The sequence below is a fragment of the Paramisgurnus dabryanus genome, chromosome 22, assembly GCF_030506205.2.
Source record: "Paramisgurnus dabryanus chromosome 22, PD_genome_1.1, whole genome shotgun sequence".
Classification (NCBI taxonomy): domain Eukaryota; kingdom Metazoa; phylum Chordata; class Actinopteri; order Cypriniformes; family Cobitidae; genus Paramisgurnus; species Paramisgurnus dabryanus.
In genome coordinates, this window is record NC_133358.1 from 27,775,298 (window position 1) to 27,795,935 (window position 20,638).

The 20,638-nt window shown below is 36.5% G+C and overlaps 2 protein-coding genes across 3 annotated transcripts in view; one reads left to right on the forward strand and one right to left on the reverse strand.

Moving 5' to 3' along the window:
• Window positions 1-9,079, reverse strand: part of dnah5l (dynein, axonemal, heavy chain 5 like) — a 58,887-nt gene extending 49,808 nt beyond the window's left edge. Inside the window, exons 1-19 of the mRNA XM_073813131.1 lie at window positions 8,832-9,079; window positions 6,769-6,857; window positions 6,389-6,574; window positions 6,160-6,234; window positions 5,703-5,777; window positions 4,951-5,025; window positions 4,767-4,868; window positions 4,475-4,664; window positions 3,610-3,775; window positions 3,014-3,107; window positions 2,810-2,908; window positions 2,510-2,691; window positions 2,305-2,424; window positions 2,007-2,208; window positions 1,833-1,928; window positions 1,581-1,754; window positions 1,262-1,351; window positions 1,014-1,172; window positions 307-446 (exon numbers count right to left, since the gene is read on the reverse strand). Coding sequence (XP_073669232.1) covers window positions 307-446; window positions 1,014-1,172; window positions 1,262-1,351; window positions 1,581-1,754; window positions 1,833-1,928; window positions 2,007-2,208; window positions 2,305-2,424; window positions 2,510-2,691; window positions 2,810-2,908; window positions 3,014-3,107; window positions 3,610-3,775; window positions 4,475-4,664; window positions 4,767-4,868; window positions 4,951-5,025; window positions 5,703-5,777; window positions 6,160-6,234; window positions 6,389-6,574; window positions 6,769-6,857; window positions 8,832-9,075 — 2,558 coding nt within the window. The 5' untranslated portion in view covers window positions 9,076-9,079. The remainder of the gene's footprint in view (window positions 1-306; window positions 447-1,013; window positions 1,173-1,261; window positions 1,352-1,580; window positions 1,755-1,832; window positions 1,929-2,006; window positions 2,209-2,304; window positions 2,425-2,509; window positions 2,692-2,809; window positions 2,909-3,013; window positions 3,108-3,609; window positions 3,776-4,474; window positions 4,665-4,766; window positions 4,869-4,950; window positions 5,026-5,702; window positions 5,778-6,159; window positions 6,235-6,388; window positions 6,575-6,768; window positions 6,858-8,831) is intronic.
• A 1,071-nt stretch (window positions 9,080-10,150) lies between these two features.
• The window catches only part of LOC135740335 (epidermal growth factor receptor-like), a 45,013-nt gene continuing 34,525 nt past the window's right edge, over window positions 10,151-20,638 (forward strand). For both annotated transcript variants that reach the window (XM_065258587.2, XM_073813207.1), the window contains exon 1: window positions 10,151-10,383. In XM_065258587.2, the coding sequence (XP_065114659.1) occupies window positions 10,272-10,383 (112 nt within the window). In that variant the 5' untranslated portion in view covers window positions 10,151-10,271. The remainder of the gene's footprint in view (window positions 10,384-20,638) is intronic.

The following is a 20,638-nucleotide window of genomic DNA, read 5'->3' on the forward strand; positions in this document are numbered from 1 at the left end:
TTTTAGTTTGACTGTTTACATTTTACATTTCAGATATAAATATAAATTACTGATATAACTTATTTGTTTAATTATACTTAATTAAAATATAGAATCATGTCGCTTTTAATTTTAATTTTGTATTTGATAAAATGCATTATTCGTTTGTAACAGCACACTATTGCTAGTGCCTAAACATTTGGTCTATACATTATATTAAACACACACATGCACGCACACACACATTACAGATATACACATATTATATAATATAGTTTTTATTTTTTATTGAATATTAAATACATACTGTATCTTTCATGCCCTCACCTGTCACGGTGTGTCTTTAGCTGACGTTTATTGGCACACACTTTGAGGACAACGTCGGGTACATGATAATTCATTTTATGCAAGTGCTTTGCCTCACACAATGCCTCCATGACCATGGGATCAAAATTTACATAAACAACCTATTGACAATAATCAAGATTGACTGTATAAATGTATGTAATCCATATAGCAAATCCGTAAAATACATAATCCTAAATATTGTACATCCTAGTATACTTTTTGAAAAGACAAATCTTTTTTCTATTTAAAATATTTTATTTATTATCAGATAAAAGCATTTTTCCCACTATTGGAAATCGGCTGATTGTTTAAAAACAGCCAATGATTAGTGCAGATTATATCCTGGCAATAAAAAGGAGTGGAAAACGCATCAGAACTCCTACTGCGTGATTATTTTAATTTCGGCACCAATGACGTTTGTACGCTCTGCACTTCTAGGATTTCATGATTAATTTGAAACAAGGAGCAAAAAGCAAAACTATCAATATCTATCGTTATTGATAGATGTCATTTTAAGTAGTCAAATGACGGTATTGGCATAGAAATCTTGTATCTGTGCATCCCTAATTTTAATTCAGAAATAAAAATATCAAGTTACTTTAACAGCAATGATTCATTTTGCTAACGTGAACTGTGTGGATGAAATAAATGATGAAACAAAATTTTAATTAAAAGCATATGGAAACCTTGGTTGTCGGGTGTCTGGTCAGCAGTGATGCTTTAAGACCGAACATCTGTCCTAGGTTCACAGCCTCGACCCAGCCTATGTGAAGCAAAACTTCATACTCCAACAGAACAGCAGCCAGTTTGTTGTATGCCCGAATAATCTTCTTTATATCCAGCTTCTAAAGGTCAAGGCAGAAGAACTGAGTCACCAAAAGCATGCACAAACTCCATTTGCATTTTATGATGAGAAATCATCTTTGTAAATTACCTGCAGAGTGTCCAGTTTGTCTTTTAAAATTAACATTGGCAATTCGATTTTCTGGAACAGGTTATGTGACCATGCAATTTTTCCGGAAACCTGCAACAGACAAATGCATTATAATTAAACTGTATACAAAATATGCATGGGTGTGATTGTATTGTTAAAGTTCCTAATTACAACGTCTCCAAGTGTCTCCAGGCATGTCTTTGGAAAAATAGAGGGCGTGTCTAATTCAGTGGTAAAATATGAGAGCTGGAGCTGTGGTTTTCAACAAGTGGATCACAAACTACCTAGGTAATGAATAAAAATTTCCCAGAAGACTTACAGGGGGCATGTTTCGTGGAATAGGGGGGTCATCCTTTTGACTTTGGAACAGTTTGCGCACAAATTCGAGGTAATCTGCGTAACGCCGCAGAACAGCCATATACTTTTGGCTGAGGTCCATTTGTCTGCCCACACCATTGTCAAACTTGGACAACAGTTCGAGGCCTTGCTCAGTCTGTGGATAAAGAAATGCTGTAAGTCACAATTGATTTCATTCAAGTAAAAAATCTCAAAATGGCTCAAATGGCCTTACAGTGCGTTGATGCTGAAGACAGGTGTCAATCAGTGTCTCTAGAGACTGATAGAGGTCCTGAATTTGACCTTTGAACTCTGTGTAGTCACGTTCAAACTGAAAAAGAGTAATCTTGTCTTTTAGATAGTATATGGAAGTGTAAGAAAATGATAAGTGATGTCTAAAGTAGTGTACCTCTAAGTTTCGGTGGTCAAGCACATTGTAGGTCTTGGATTTGATGCTGGTCAAAATTGTTTGGTAGCGCATGTACATTTTTTCAATACCCTCAACTTTCATGTACTGCAGGTCTGAGAGCTCTTCAAGAGTCGTGGCCATGTCTGCTATCTTCTCCAGACGTTTGCAAAATGTGTCAAACTTACCAAAGATGTAATTTTCACTGTTGGTATGAAATAGAAGACAAAATTATTCTAAAAAATACACTTTCTTTGTCCGAAAACATCAAAGTTCACTTGAATTCTCATGGTTTACAGACCTAACTTCAAACTGGCGTTTAATGGAGTCCTGCTGTAATTTCTCCTTCATCCTATAAAAGCATTCCTGATATTTCTGGTTCAACTGAACACATTCCTTGATCCTCTTGAGAAGGTCCTTTCTAAATAGTACAAAACAGACGAATGTTTCAATTGATTTAAAGTCAGAGCTCTAGATGAAAGAACTCAGTTTGACATTAGTCTGACCTGTCCAAGTCCCAGACTTTCGTTACCCCTTGGCAGAGATAAACCTTAGTGGTGCTGACCATCTGATTGGTGATCTTCACAAAGAGTGATGTCATGTGTTCGGAAGTGTTATAGTATGGAGATACAGTGTAGACCATACGTATGCTGTTCATCAGTTTGGGAATGTGTTCCAACATGGTGGTCTGAAGCAAATAAAAAAAATCATATATACTGTATATAAACAGATCACTAATACTGTAACATTTTAAGCAGCTGTTTAATTAATAACAGTATTTCTGTAGCATAAGAATTTAAACTTACCGGACTGGACTTGTTCAAACGTTCAAAAAACTCCTCCAGAGTGTAAAGATATTTCACATTACTTTTAGCCTCATTTGTCACGTCTGTGATACGTTTATCCTATAGACAGATAACAAAATACAAAAAACAACAATATTTTAATCTGTTATGTTGTTTTGGGCTTCAAGCTTAGACCAAATCAGAACAAAAAGCTTGTAAACTCACCAATTCTATCCATTTCCTTATTGTCTTTGATTTGGCTGTATTCAGTATAGCAATAACCTTATGTACATAGGGTTGTTTGATTTCTTCCAAAAGGCTGAAAACAAATGCACAGCACATTTAAAGGGGACATATCATGAAAATCTGACTTTTTTCCATGTTTAAGTGCTGTAATTGGGTCCCCGGTGCTTCTATCAACCTAGAAAATGGGAGAAAGATCAACCCAGTAACTTAGTTTTGGTAAACCATTCTCTGCAAGCATGTGAAAGAATGGGTAATTGAAATTTGGCTCCCCTTGTGATGTCAGAAGGGGATAATACCGCCCCTTCATCTGCACTATCCAACCAAGCCGTTGCCATTTTCTCATTTGCTTTTTAAAGAACACATCCAAAACGGCACATATTTGCTCACACCTATAATGTGGCAATGTTATAATAAATTATCTATATGGATATGAACACCAAAGATTTATTTGACATCTTTAAAAAGTCTTGTAAAATGTCCCCTTTAATAATTGGTTTGAATGTATTCAATTGGATTTCTAACGAACACTAGATAAAATAAAAAATTGTTGTTATTGAAGTAACAGACTCAGGTACCTGTCGAAGGTGATCGTTGTGCGCTTCCAGTGTTCAAGTTCTGCTGAGGGTCCGATGTTATCTGACTCTTTCCTGATCCGCTCGCCCTCGGTCAGAACATCTTCTATCTGCTTGGCCCAGTTTAAAAGCTGTGCTTCCAGACCCTCCACCAGCTCAGAGTTATTCACTTTAGTTTGAAGACAACAAAACATGGTTTTAGGTTTTCATTTAGTCTCTTTAAAGGGAGTCGCACACCTGGAGAGAAGTGATGCGACAAACAGACGTTAACAAATTTAAAGACGTGACGTGGCACTGATTCCATTATTTGCGCTTAATGCAGCGATGGTACTATGTACCCTGGCTCAAGCACCAACATTGAACGAAATCCTTGGTTTTCCACGACAGAGTAAAGTGGGCAAGTTCTTGGCAACAAATCCTGACACTGACCGAGTAATTCGCTCGCCCTTGCAGAATTCGGTGGAAGCTTTGCTTCTTTTAAGTGACACTGGAAGTGGCCCTGATTGGAACAGATGATTGTTTTTTCTCCAGTTCTGGGTCAAATAACATAATGTGCTTTCATCTTCCTGAAATATTTGAATTTGGCTTGACAGTGTGTGCACACAGTATGGCTCTTATCAACAACGTCTTACCTTTCTACCTTACAAAATCCAAAATTTGATGGTCCAGGTCATAGTTTGTGAGTGTAAATTCTTGTAATACACAGGAAGCATGAAATACACCTTCTTCTAAAAATAGATTCTTTACAGTGATGCAAAGAACCATTTTAGTCTAATGCAAACCATAATTTTACTCCGAGAACCACTACTAATGCACCACTAATGAGTTTATATATTTACATTTAAGCTAATAAATACTTGGCCTTTACCTGCACTAATATAGTCTGCAGGCATCTTAATGTGGCTCAGGTCTGAAGTTGACGAAAGGTTATGTAGTTGAAATTTTTCTTCTACAGTCATTCTCATCAATGAAGAAATGGCACGCGTTGACTTGTCCACTGAATTCTGGAAGTCTTGTATATGTGGGTCTCTCTTGCCCTCTTTTAAAGTCCCCCAGTCCTGGAGGAAACATGTGATTGATATTCTGCATCAATGATTTTTACTCTGGTCCAAATCTCTAAATTCTTCACAATATGATTAGATTGAAATCATATACTGTACCTCTTGTGCCTGAATGGCTGGGTTCATGACTTGGGAAAAAAGCAAATCCAGAGCTTGCAGGATGTTTCCATCTGAGCACTCCAGCATGCTAAAATTCACCTCCTAGATATAGAACCATTAACAGACCGATAGTCAATAAAATACAAAGCTAGTTACACTCAAAAAGAGCATTTACACTACAGACCTGTGCTATGTTTGTAGTTGTTATGGCCTTGTTATTTGTACCTCTCACGAAAAACAAACACTGCCCGGTTAGAGCCTGAAATGAATATAGATTAGAGAAGAGTGACTCACTTCATTGTTTTTCTCCTTAGCAACAAGCATATATAGTTACCTAGTTATTATCATTTAGGACGTGTACGTTTAAAGCCACTTAATTGCAGGGACAATTATTTATCCTGCTCATTTTTTAACTTGGATTAGTCCATTTGTATGACGAAACATTTATACACAAAACTATGACTAGATCCTAGCAGGACTCCAGATTTCTTTCTTTTACTGTACATCTCTTCAAATTACTCACACCCTGCAATTAACTTGCATTGAGAAAATCTGTTATCGTGTCATCTCTTGCTACTATTATAAACTATTTGAGGCTATATATAGCTATTTAAAGTTATATAAATGGTAATGCAAATGGTTCAATCAAGGTAGCGGATGTAACCTTTGCATGTGCATTAACCATAATTACAGAAATAGCATTCACAGATAACTGGATTCACTTTACATTTTTGTGATGCTTTGTGTGACACAATCTCACAATCCACCTCGAGAGCTCGGCTTACACAGAAATGATCTGAAAACACTTTGCAACAGTGAAAAATTCAAATTTTGCTAAAAAGACACTACTGTTGCTTGCGACTACACTTATTAGCATAAAGTATTAATAAATGCCCCCATTTGTAATGGCAATGGCATATAACTTATATGTTGTACCTCTGCAGAGCAAGTTGTGATGAATAGTTTCTTCTGTCCGGTGACTACATTTCTGGTTTCATTACAAGATTTTGTCTACAGAGAAATATAGATAGATAGATAACAATTTATTTGATATGGACATAACAATCACATTGGACAAACCAGATGCATTGTTTAAGTGTTTTAGCACGAGTGCTAATTCGCAACACTTGTCCATAGGCGACTTTTAAAATGTAGAACAATCAGAAACAAAGAAGACAAAGAAAGAGAAAGGAAATAAAAAAATAAAAGATAAATGCAAGCCTTTTCAATATAAGGAGCAAAATAAAATACAGAAAAAAGATAATATAAACAAGTGATCAATTATTTACAAACTATTCATGTAAGCACTGTTTGTATATAGGCAGATATTGGCATGTTATTAGGGCAAATATTTAGGTGTATTTTAAAATCACATTCAAGTTGTGTGCTTTACCGATTCTAGAGCTTGGTAGAAGAACACAAGGCTTTTTGAACCACTGGCTGAGAAAAAATCTTCAATCATGAAGAACTGTAGAATAAAAAAATTAATATTTTCAAAAGCATTTTATTACCACAAACATGCAAGATCCTATAGGATATATTCTATGGCTATTGAATTATTAAAAAATAATCTGTTTTTGAGGATCTCAGCATATAGGTCAGTAAGTTTATATTTTGCACACCTTGTCATCAGAGATGATAGCATCCTCGACCTCTAGCTCCTCCAAGCCAATCACATGAGCAATTATGGAAATGATATACTTGTGTCGGCTATCAAGAGCTGCTCTGCGCTCATCCTTAAGAGCTTTGAACATTTTTACCTTCTCCTTTAGGGCTTCATTTAAGGCCACAGAATACTTCCTTGTTACCTAATAGACAAAAGAACACGTCAAGTCGACATATAAAAGTCTGCAACATCATTTGCTGTGTTCATATTATGTTCATGAAATAGTTAACTGATTAAATACACGGCCTGCCCACTTATATGTCTGGCATGTGACACTAATAATAAGACGTCAAGAACAGAGCATTTGAGAAAAAAATGTAAATAATAAATACTCACAGCTGTGTTGACTGTAGGGGAGGTGGCAAGTGGCAATGTTATCTGATTGGTGTCTGTTTTGTCAATTCTTCTCCTGTGTCCAGTGACACCTACAGTATATTTATACATATCAGATAATTGTGCATTTAGGTATCTATACATTTAATAGGACTGATACATTTATAATATAATTTTATTTGTCGCATTTATTTTAATAGTTTGGCTACCCTGTAATGTCTAGGATGTTTGTTTTTGTTTCCCAGGGAAATTTTACGTCCCAAACTTTTTCCTGTCTGCTTAAGCAACTTCAACATATTGTCTACACTGCTAACTATCCTGACAGTCATGATGCACTGGAGAGGTATCACCAGACATTAAAAGACCATGTTACGTGCTTATTGCTTCGAGCTTGACCGAGAATGAGAAGAAGGAACATTTGTCACGTAAATATGTTAAAAAGCCTAAAAATGGGAGTTTTGAAAACTCTGAAAAAGCCCTTTAAGGGCGCAAAAACGCCTTTTGGAATTCACCCCAATATTTTAATATTATCTGTGAAACCACCCATGTTTTGCCACTCTCTGCCTGTCTCCTATTAAAGTGAACTTGACACTTGTGACTGTCGCGTCCCATCTGAAAGGGCCATATCAGCTGTAATACTGATAAAAACATCTGTAAAGTAACATATTTCAGCAATTCTTCTGAAGAAATATTACCATATAAACTTTCTCTGGCAAAATAAGTTACCCTGCAGAGCAATTCACACGCTCTTCTGATGATCTCATTTTCAAAATTGTGCTTTCAAGTCAGAATGTAAAAATAACACGGACACTTATGTTCTATAGACGGTTTCATCGTGCGCTGACGCGATACACGTCTGGATCCAAACTTTACTTCCGGTTTCGTTTTTTTTTATGGTCTGACTAGTTGCTAATCTGATCTCTTGAACAAATGCCTCATCGAAAATAACAAATGTTTTGGTTTCCTAGGTAATCTATGTGTTGTTTTTTGCTTGTTATATACATAAACTACGTTTAAAGAACTTTGCTGTTATTTATTCTTAGCGGAGTTTACCGGAAGTTACGTGCTGACCACGACAGCCCCTTGTTTATGTTGTTACTACTGAAACCGTCTATACAAAGATGTGTTAGATTCGTATGATGTGCAGGTGAGCATTTTTTTTTTTACCAAATGAACTAGATTATTACATTATCCATACTGGCACCCGGTTTCAATACTCAACCCTACTACTGATGTATACAATGTTAGCTAAAGATCCTTAAACCTATCTTCACACAGCGGTTATTCATGCTCACTGATCCCATTGTCTTTTGAAAACCAAAACATTTTCAAAAAGGTATTTATTCGAGAATTCAGTTCAGTCAAAATCAGTTTGAGCATAATTTTCTTTCCTTCTCCAGGTTTTTTTTTTAGGTTTGTTTATCCAAAACCTTCAATAAACACGGCAGTGGCTCAGTGGTTGATGTAGGTCAGGGATGGGCAACTTCGGTCCTGGAGGGCCGGTGTCCTGCAGAGTTTAGCTCCAACTTGCCTGACCACACCTGCCTAAAAGTTTCTAGTATGCCTAGTAAGACCTTAATTGGCTGCTTCAGGTGTGTTTAATTATGGTTGGACCTAAACTCTGCAGGACACCTGAAGTTGCCCATCCCTGATGTAGGTTGTCTACAAATCAGAAGGTTGGTGGATCAATCCCGGCTCCACCTGACCAAGTGTCGAGGTGTCCTTCAGCAAGACACCTAACCCCAGCTGATCCCGACGAGCTGGATGGCGCCTTGCATGGCTTACACCGCTGTCGGTGAGTGAATGAATGAATGAGTGAATGGGTGAATGTGAGGCAATATGTAAAGCACTTTGGATGGCCATATAGGTCTGTTAAAAGCGCTATATAAATGCAGTCCATTTACCAACACACCTGAGCATTTTGTGTCTCTCTATGTTGTGGTGGTAACCGTAACAAGGACATACAGTATTTGTCTGGACTTATCTATCAAAACCCTAATTTCCCACTGATCCAACACACACCAACAATTTTAGGAACCTTTATTTATAAGAGACACAAATCATACCTAATTGTGTGTTGATTAATGGTGGTTTAACTTCCAGGTCAAGACCTGAGGTTGAGTCTGGGTTAGCGTTATCTTCATGCCCTTTCTCGGGCACACTGCTTCCTTCCACTGATCCAGAGTTCTGGTTCTGTTCCAGGGACAGGTCAGGTTCTGCTGATCCAAAATGAACTGCCCCATCCTTCGTGTTGTTACCATTCGTGGGGGAAGAGTCTTCATCTTCACTTAACATAACATTTTCTGACATTTTTCTGAATGTATTCCTAGGAGTTTATATAAAAAGAGCTTTAGTGTGAAGTCAATTCATCAATGTTAAGTAAACTGAAATAATCCAAGTAGACAGTTTTTGCACGTCGGTCAACATTTGAGGAAAAAAATCGTCATCTAACATTACGTAATAACCTAACGTTACTTTTATCAACCCTGAATATTAAATACAACCCTAAATATTGGTCAAATATAATAAAATCAGTTGAAAAAAACACTTAGATTCACTCGATGTGAAACACATTACGTTAATAACTACGTTACTGACCGTTAAACTGCGTCCAAAACATCGCCGTCAAAAAGTTTATTTTGTGCCTTATTTGTACCTATACCTGAATAAATGACCTCAAATCAAACCAAAAGTTGTTATAAACTTAACAACTAAGGTGCACTCACCTCAGCAACGTTAAATCTCCTACTGACAGCCTGAGGAAAAGTTTACGGTTACTATAGTAACACGTGCGCGTGCCAGTGCCTGCCTGACCCTGACTTGAGAAGAACAATACAGAGCAGAACATTAAGTCATACGAAACATTTAATTATTTTGGTCGAACTCACAATATATAAAGTAAAGAAAATAGACAACAACACGAAATCATTGGATTTTTTAAAGTTAACTTTTTTTAAAGTAGTTTATTTTACGTTAATAAAATAAAAATCTAATCAGTTTAGGTCAATTTAGATGTCAGAAATAATTTGTTTACGTCCACGATTCACGTTTCACAAATAGAACCCCCCTCCAGCTAAAATATGATGGTGACCTTAAGGTGTAGCAAGCTGGTCTAGTCGTGTTTTTGTCACTTTTTAAGCTGGTTAAGCTGGACTTGACCAGTTTTGCCAGGCTGGCAGATATCAGTATCATGCATATAAAAACCATGCTTGCACTTTTTCTACCACTTTGATCAAAACATTGGAATATTCAGTTCACCTACAATACTTTATACCTTCCCTTAAAATTAAGATATGTAGTTACTGGAGCTTTTCTCATTATTATTATTATGGGCGCGTACTGGTTTTAGTGCGTCACGTCACAGTCAGCTGTACTAGCGAAGCGCTCTGACACGTTGAGCTACAGGAGCGCGCGCTGAGGACAGAGGTGTACCGAACCTGCTCCTGCAAAGCTGTCTCTTCACATTGTTTATTACGGGAAATAGTTGATTTAAATAATGTTTTAAAATGAATCCACTAGACAAGGGAAGATATTCGAAGCGAACGGCGTTATGGGAATTGGGATTTATCTATCTTACGCTGATAAGCGTGGCGCGGTGCTCCATATCTGACAGGAATGGTAAGTTACAAACTTTTCCTGATTGTGAGAAACCCAAGGGCTCGTTTTAGTGTTTTTTTTAAACCATCACATGTTGCAGACCAAAAAGTGTCAATAGAATGTTTACTAACATTATTAGTAACTACAATAAGTTCCATTTGTTAATATATTGTTTACGTTAAGTTTACATACATCATTAACATACATAAGAGTAATGCAGTAAGTTAGCAAACATGAACTAACAATGATACATAGATTTTTTTTTTTTTAATAAATTGTAGTTATTACCATGCATTTGTTTAGTTTATTGTTTGTTAATGTTAGCTCATTTCACATGTTAGTGCATTAACTAATGTCTAATACAACCTTTAATAAAAAAAGTAGTGTAGAAATGAGCAGAAACAACAACAACAAATTGCTTCAGAGGGATTGATTATTGTTAGTTTGTGTTAATTAATGAAGTTAAATTATGTTAATAAATGGATAGTGTTATTAATTTATTTGTTAGTAAAACATTTGAAATTTGCATAATTAGACCTGTGTATTGCATAACCTGCAGGTTGTGACCACATAACATGGGTCAAGTGTTGCTTACTGTATGCTAAAAGTGTAAAGAAGGTATTTAAAATTAAAAGGACAAAAAAACATATCTAAAAGGAAAACGTCTAATGCTGGTGATGACCACAGGAAGAGGGCCAAAAGTTCAACACCAGCAGATGGTACCGCTAGACAGCTGCCCCACTGAGTGGGTCGAGCTCCTAACGTCTGTTTGTGGTCTTGTCTACTCGGACAGGCGGTGTTGAACATGCTGTTTGATTTTTCTTGCCAATTCAGAAATGAACAGCAGATGGAAGTAACCAAAACTGACACTCAAGCATGCAAAAATTGGTTAAATGCGTTTGGCATCAGAAAATTTGACGAATAAAGTTACAAATAAATGTTCAATTAAACAGGTGCAATGAACAGGTAATTCTGACTCTAATATCCATGATCTCTATTCCAAAGCCTTGTAAAATGACCTGCACATTAGTCTAATTCAATATTAATGTGGCTTGCATGTGTTTGACAATAACACACATTCAATAAGTTTAAACCACTGTTTTGTTTCCTTTATTCAAATATTCTCTGGACTATGTGCCATTGCTTGGGATTTTATATTTTTAAAGACAATGTTTGTGTTTCACATGCATGTTCATGAATTCGCGTGTTAGATAAGATTCACACCTTTTAAATACAAAAGAATCTTTGCATGCTTCTCGTGACATTTTGATCATACCTTCTGCAACCCACTAATCTAATGACGTAGACGGGCAACTCGATTAGTAGGTGTAATCAGTACACCTTCCAACAATTTGCAGATAGCAGTTAAATTATTCATTGTTTAGGGAGTAACTGCATGCTGGGTAGAATCACTGAATCATTAAATTGTTTTGGCTGCATGTCACTATAATTCAGACTTACCGTATATGCTGGTGTCGAACAACGAGCAGAGTATGCATTGTTTGTTTTTTAATAGTTCTATTTCCTGTTATTTGTTTACAAGGCAGTGGTGTGGTTGAAAACACCAGTAATTTTATTACTTAAGCCTTGTACTGTGGGTTATTTTCACCCAGCATTGGGTCAAGAAGGGACACGCCCAACCTGTTGGGTCAGGTATAAACTTTTTTGGGATAATTTAACCCATCTGAAGGGTTTGTCCCATTTTGACCCAACGCTGGATCGAAAATATCCCAGCATTTTTTTCAGAGTGCAGTTTTGTTACTTTTGTGACCTCATAAAAGTCAAGCATGAAGTTTGACAGAGACGTAACCAAGCTAATTGATATTCACATATTCAAGTCTGCTATTTTTTATATTCATACCCAACAATGGGTTAAAACTATCCAGCAATTTAGGTTAAAACAACCCAGAATGGGTCAAATTATAACCCAGCGGGCTAGGCTCGTCCCTTTATGGCCCAGTGATGGGTTGAAAATAACCCAGCATTTTTATAGAGTATTGACAACCGTAAGCTATCAAAATATTGTTGTTTACCATTTGGATCAACCAATAGCATTAGTTTGGGATGGGATCGTCTTTGACTTTAACCAATTAAAGATAGAGGGAGTGTCCGATAAACCTGTTTGTAAACAGCTGTTTTAAAAAAAAAATACACACCTTTAACAGCCTGTCAATTACAGGCACGAAAAGCCTTGTGGTGACAGGCCCATTGTATGCAAGTGTCAGCATAAACTATCATTCACCATAGTGTCTTAGGAAATATAATACTTCCCCCATAAAAACCCCCATAGAAGGCCATTGCAACATTTAACCAGATTTTATCACATCAAGCATCATTAACAGGAGTGGGATGAAACCTAAGTGAATGTGGGTAGACCAGACTTTGCTGTAGGTGTCGATTGCTGTCCTAAGGTTAAACAAAAGACTTCCCTTACAACATACATGGCGCTTGAAGTATTTTAGTAAGGTAACACCCCGTCACTATCTGATCTTACGTTCGTGCATAGATTTCCTCATTCAGAATGCGTGGCATGCAGAGTCAAGTCCAGAGTTTGACAAAAAATGTCACAACATTTACTTGGCTGTTTTCTTCAGAGCATAAGCCCAGAAAGATACTCTCAAAATATGCTAATGCAAAGGTGAATGCCTGGCCATCGATTACAGTCACGCGATCCTGCTGTTTATATACTTTATGTACTAAACGTGCATTCTTACGGTACCATAGTGAGAACAAATCTCAGTGCTCTAGGGGACAACAGAGCTGAGAGTGCTATTAAAAAGTGACTGTGTTATTATTCAGGTAGCAGACTGTAAACATACAATCAGTTTAATTACTTTCTTAAGAAGATTGCTGTTTAACTGCTGCTTTGACATGACAGTAATTGGCTTTTAATTTACCACAGGTGCATTATAAAACAATAGCTGCACTAATGTATGTTAGTAGCCCTTAACCTCGTACTCACTATTTGATCTAAATTTTCTTGGAATTGTCTCTAAATTGAATTAAAATCATAACGTATTTGCATTTACTGTTATTAAATTAAAGGAAAACACCACAATTTTTCAATATTTTACTATGTTCTTACCTCAACTTAGACAATTAATACATACCTATCTTTTTTCAATGTGTGCACTTAATCTTTGTACAGCGCATCGTGAATGTGTTAGCATTTAGCCTAGCCCCATTCATTTCATAGGATCCAAACAGGGATGAATTTGGGAGCCACCAAACACTTCCATGTTTTCCCTATTTAAAAACTGTGTACATGAGTAGTTATTTTTTAAGCTGATAAAAAATGAGAACTATATTGTAAGGAGGAAGAGCACTTAGTTTGAAGCACTTCGACCTCGGGTGTTTTCCTTTTAGAGTCATTCACTAGTAGCCAGCAGCTATATGGGGTAAATTGAACATAGAGTAATTTAATCGATTTAAGCGAACATATAACTGCATCACAAACAATTTTGTAGGGTTGAAAGTGTCAAAATAGATCTAGTCAAATGTTTTATTGATTTGTTAAATGGTATTAAATGTTTCATTGATCCATTTCAAACACATTGGTCAGCTGTATTATTTTCAAGTGAAGGTAACAGAGGTTTTTGTAAGATCGGAGCTTTAAATAAATGCTAAAAAAACATCAAACTTATTAACAGTTGTTAAAATTTAAATAACATTTTGACTGATAATAGATAGCAAAATCGATCATATTCTAATATTTCAATACCTCTTTGTACTGATCGGTTGTATTACATACATGTCCATGCTCTTCCCGAACTTAAATAAACTTTAAAAAATAATAATTTTAATGTTAACGTGCGATTATAGCTAAATTTTATTTATTAAGTCAGTAGTACATCAATATTAGTCGTAAAAAAAACGACACTCAGATTATTAAAAATCGAAGCTGTTACATTTTTCGCAATTACCGAAATATCACAAGCGCGCATATGGCAAAACCTTCCGGTAAACTTCGCTAAGAATAAATAACAACAAAGTACTTTAAACATAGTTTATTTATATAACAAGCAAAATAAACAACACATAGATTACCTAGGAAACCAAAGGTTATTTTCGATGAGGTATTTGTTCAAGAGTTCAGTTTAGTCTAGTTCAACTAGTCAGACCATTAAAAAAACTGAAAACGGAAGTAAAGTTCGGACCAGACGAGTATCGCATCACCGCACGTGCGTCCTATGAAACCGTCTATAGTCAAAGTTTCAGAAAACAGTCTGACACACAAATGAGTGCTTGTGTGTGGTCTGATGTGTGGAAGATGATCAATGATCAGAAAGAATGTGAAACATGTATGTAGGTTTAGGTTATATCATTTGCCGTATTTAAAGATATTTTAATAAGTTGATTTTACAAATTTTAAGAATTATTTTATTGCATCATTTAGTTAAAGCATATTGCATTTTCCTATACACCGTGCAGCCCTAGTCAAAAATCAGGAACAGAGATGAAACAAGGTCACAGCCTTAAGACTGTGCTAGTCTGTTTCTTTTGAAAACAGCATCAATTACCAGCGTTAGCTGTATTTGCAATTGCAAAGTGATGAAGTGAAGCTCACACCTAGGGCGAAGGATTCGAATAAGCCCCTAACTCACTTATTAATAAACTTCATTATGTTAACTCAACCCACAATTTGTGTTGGAACATGAATAATTAAATCTGGCTGATGAGCTTTTTAATTGCAATATAAGTGATTGAATATACAGACAATAATTTTAAATTTACTGGAGAGGTCTAACGGCGCATTCACACGGGGCGAAAGCGTTAACACTTGACGGAAGGCGTGTCTGAAACATGGCAGCACATGCTCAGGTCTTCCATAAACGTAATTGGCTGGCTCTGCCTAAGTTATTTGCATAAGACAACCTGATTGGCTGACGCTTGCGTTGCCGCTTGAAAAGTTGAGAAATTTTCAACTTCTGCCACGAGAAACGGCAGTGACGTGGCGCCGATGGATCCACAATTCAGTTCGCCAATGCTTGACGTCACCCATTAAAAGTGAATGTGTGAATGCGCCGTAAGGCTGGTTGCTGGTTAGTCATCAATTTTTCAGTACTGGGCCCGGTTGCATAAAGCACCTTAAGTGTAATTTTCCCTTAAGTTCACCCTTATGTTTCCCTTAAACTTAAGGGTGTTGCAGAAAAAACCCTTAAGTTTTTTTTCTGTTGCGTCTCTATGGCAACAATAGTATTTTATAACAACAAACCTGGGTCGCTGTCATGAAACACTTAATGATTATCTTTTTCCTAAGAGAACCATTTAAGGGATTATATGCAAAACTCTTAAATTATTATCTTACAGTAGTTAAGAGAATTTTTCCCCTTAAGTGTCATACTTAAGGGAAAAACTTAAGGTGCTTTATGCAACCGGGCCCTGGTTCTTATAAAGTCACTTAAAGACTGATTAGCCTAAAATAATTGCTAGTCGGTCAGACTGGTACTTAAGACGTAGTGGCTGTTTACACAACCGACCACAGAATATCATACACTCCCAGAAATAAAGGTACATGAAGGTACAAAAGTTGTCACTGGGGCGGACCCCTTTAACAAGTACACTTTTGTGTACTTACCTAAATTCCTGCTACCTAAATGTATTAAAAGGTACCGCCAGCAAAAAGGTATTTTTTCTGAGAGTGTAAAAATCGAATAAGCAAACATTATTATTATTTATTTGTGACTTTTCAAAAAAACATCGATTTGAGTTCATGACCTATGTTGTTGACCAAATGCAATAATCAAGTCATGCTGTTATTTTGCAATTTGTCCCATAAATAAAGCTGCACACAACAGTTGTATTTTGTTAGAGAAGTCACAAATTGTGACAATATTAAGCTTATTTGATTAAGAAAGACCCATTTGTATGAAAATGCACACGGTGAAGCAAGACATTTCTGTTGAATGGAGACATTGTAAATTGTATTGACTAATTCAATTACTCACATTATTCACATGCCTTTCATTTACGCTGACAAACGAAAACGTATATAGCAAATCTGTTAAGACAGGAGTGCTAGTGCCTGTGGAAAAGTGTCTGCATATTAGAAAAACAAAAGATTTAAGCATGTAAAGCTATTATTCCCAAATGAAGTCAATTATCTTTCTTTTTTTAAAACTAGGTCTGTTGTAAAATTCTTTCCATTAGATTCAATTATGTTTTAAAATTGTTAACCCAGGGTAATTTTTAAACCTTGATTTACTGTACCTAAAACCTAAAAATTAGGCCAAATCATGTTGAATGGGTTCATAATTATTATTATTTTTTGTTATATTCCAATCCTGTTTTCCCAAGTCAACCGTTTTCAATATTTCCTGTGAAACTGGAGCATGTATCAACATCGCAATAAGTTTTTTTTCCGACAGGTGCATTCCTGGAAAGTCATTACAACTGAAAAACAAGATCCATTATAAGCCAAGTGCTGTTGACTTTGGGTGCTCATGTAGATCAATGTGTTTGTAATGCTTTGCAAACAAAATCGATCCACAAAGTTTTCACTCACTTGTGCACACGTGGACTTATGTCCAGATGCATTATTTTACCTGTTTGGACACAAAGTTGAGTTATGTAAAAAATATATGATTAATTATTATATACTGTAAATGATAAAATATATAAATCCGTTTTAATGTTTATAATTTTAGCAAACACTTTATATAAAGTGACTTACAGTACATTAAAGCCATGCCTTTTATTTATTATAACCTTCGAAATTGCAAAGATAAAAATTTCAGAATGAATAATATAAAACTGTGAAATTATACATTAACAGGAAAATTAAGAAAGGCTTAGCTAAACAATTAAAAGAACTTTATAAACGTGCATAATACACTATGATTTTTTTTTAACTCACGACCGTTGGTTTAATATTCTGCTGCCATTTTCACTGACAGATTGATTTATTACTGTACAGTTGTGTAAATCTCTTTTCTTGTGTCTATTAGGACTGATATCACAAATCTTGATAACAGTTGCTTGGGCTCTGCAGCACCAGTAGCAGAAAATAAAGCAACACGGGTTTACGTCTGTCAGAATGTTATGCCCGATGGTTAAACGGTGATGACGTAAAGAAAGTTTGTTTGATGTTCCCATACATATTTTTTTAAAGATCAACCTGTTCAGTCATATCCTCTGGTTCAGGCTCTACCCTAAGGCATCCCTCCAGTAGTAACCATGTGCATGCTTTGCAATTCTTCTTTCTGTTCTTTTCTCAAATTGCAAGGGCTCCTTAAAGGAATGTTCGGGGTCAAAATCTAAAGCCACTTAATTGTATACCTGAACTAAGTCTTTAGCTGAAAATTTCCTCTAATTCTGTTTTGCTTCGAAAGTGTTTTTGCATTGAATGTTATTTTGTCATGAGAAACTCTGAACCTTGAACTAACACTGATGAATGTTGCTGGGAATCCAGCTGGTAATTTCTGGAAGAGCTGCATGTCCTAACAATGTTTGTTGGTCCAGACCATCTTATAGTAAGACTTGCATAACAGCTTCATGGATCTGACAACAGTGAAAGTGCAAAATTGCATAACTGAAAGACACTTTGTTCATAGCAGCTGCGTTGCCTTTGCAGATTTGTGCAAAACATAAGCATTATTTTCGAAATGTTTACAAGACTATTGCAAAATTATGACGTTTCCACTAATCGATGATATGCGACTTCATTCCAAACATCGTAGGTTTACTAATATCACATTTACCACACTACACACTAGGAGTATTTTCCAAACGTTAATGCCAAAGAAACCCCCTTATACTTAGGAGCAGCAACATATACTGTAGGTGAAAGTGAAGTGAAAGTGACAAGCTTGTCAAGTATGCAACACATACTCGAAATGTGACCTCCACATTTAACCCATCCCCACACGTACTGCAAGTCTTCACACACATCCGGAGCAATATGCAGCAATCCCAGCCCCCGGGAAGCAATTAGGGTAAAGTGCCTTGCTCAAGGGCACCACAGTTGCAACCCGCCAGCCGTGAGACTCGAACCGGCAAATCTTGAGTTACAAGCTGGAGGTAATAGTACATTATTTTAAATCAAAAGAGATGAGTGTATTCAAACACTGTAGGAGTGTTATCCAATATTTGCAAGGAAAGCCTGTTATACTTGGGACCAGACACGTATTGAGGTTTTTCTGGGAGGTTTTGGTACTGTGTCATCTTCAAATAATAATTGTGTGACTTACTTGCTGAAAATGCGAATAACTGTTTCCATACGCACGACCGTCGCAACGTCATAGAATCTTTAGAATCTTTCAAACATGGTAAGGAGCGTCACATTTTCGGCTGACTCAGAGGTATTCAGGCCAATCACAACGTACAGATTAGCTGCATGCCAATCAGGTACATAGAGAGTTTTCAAATCTGTGCGTTTCAGGAAGAGGGTGAAATCTGGAGCTACATAAATGTGAGGAAAGATTCATAACATGTTCATAACAGGCCCAAAAAAGCCTTTGTTTGGACCAAAAATTGGTCAACCTCATCTTTCATTGCATTTTAACATGAAATACTTTGAGACATCATTCGGTGCTGACTTTAATTGGCTACCTTATTCTTTCGCTATATGATCCTCTTTATTGTTTTGTTTTAAAGGGACAGTATGTAAGAAATAGGGCTGAACGATACATCGAATTTTCATCGTCATCGCGAGACAGCCTTGACGCGATGAATGAAGGGAAAACGGTTAGTGCATGTAATAAACGTTTGACCTATCACGTAGTCCTGAAGACATGCCCTGTGTCCCAAACCGCAAACTTCCATACTATATAGTAGGTGAAAAACACTACTTCTCGTACTCTTTGCATACTATATAGTATGGAAGTAGGCGGTTTGGGACGCACGGATGGTTTGCGCGTTCATGCTATTAGGCCAATCAGGGGAACCCCCAAGTCAGCTACGCTCAGATTGATTTGTGAGGTGTCAGTTGCGACGCTGTGCCTGTTAGCAAAAACTATGGCGGAGAATGGAGAAAAGAGTGAAGAAAATGTGTTGTCAGACGAAGACCTTGTGGTGAAAGGAACAGCACTTCAGCTATATCATAAAATTATTTTGGATTTAGGAGAGATGACGGCGCAAACACAGGTACTGTGGAAGTGGTGATTCACATATTGCGTCTATTGCGCGTTCAAGTTCATTATTTCAAATGTAGGCGCGCAGTATGTGCGCTCTGGAAGCGCCGCGGTCGCGACTCACACGCGCTCGTTTTTCCAGGCTTTTAAAAAACATTTTAACTTTTCAGAATGATACAAGCTCAACGTGCATATCATGTGACAATTACCTACGTGTCTAGTGTTTTCCACGCGTTTTTAGGCGCGACATGTGAATGGCCCCTAAAACATGAAAAAATATAAAATATTTATCGCAACTCACATCGTCATCACAACATTAAACAATGTCATCGCATATCGCAACTTTTCCTCACATTGTGCAGCCCTAGTAAGAAATTTATATCAATTTATCATAAAATGGCCCTGATATGTTACTAGATATTAATGTCATTTTTTGTATGTGATTGCAGTACCAATTTTAGCCACAAGTTTTGTGATTGCAATACCAGTTTTGGCCCCAATACTACATACTGTTCCTTTAAGTAGAGCGACTCGAAAGATGGTGAAATCTTAAGGACAAGATGCGAACAACGGATAACATTTACATAATTTACATATTTACATTAAGAATCGATTAAGAGATTTTCCGGATCAACATCATTTTATTCAATTTTAATAATAATATAATAATTCCTTACATTTATATAGCGCTATTAGTGGATTTTAGTTCGATTTTAGTTCGATTCAAATCAGAGAATTTTTTTTTTTACCCAGCCGTACTTCTGTGACCGGCACAGGAGGCTACTTGTTGACTAATTTTGCATAATGGGATTGCCCACTGCGCATCACGATATGGGCCATGCTGTCAAGAATCTGGAATTTGGCCAGTGAAAATATCAACATAAAGAAAGCAACATAATTATGCTGTCTACCTTGTAGAACAGCTTTCATGTCAAGAACACACCTTTAAAAATTATGTCTAGTTAGACAGCTCAATAGCTTTGCACGATTGCAAAAATCTAAGCTTAAAAATGATGTTTCCTACTTTGTGATCCATATGTGGGGGATAGAGAATAATTAAGGATGTTACAAACGTTACCCAAAAACACACAGTCTGCACGTGGCAGACAAGAATTCTTATGTTGTGCAACATTCGCGTGCAGTATTTCTCACCCTTGGTGAACCACATTCTTGATCACAATGTTCCACACCCTTACAGTTTGCTT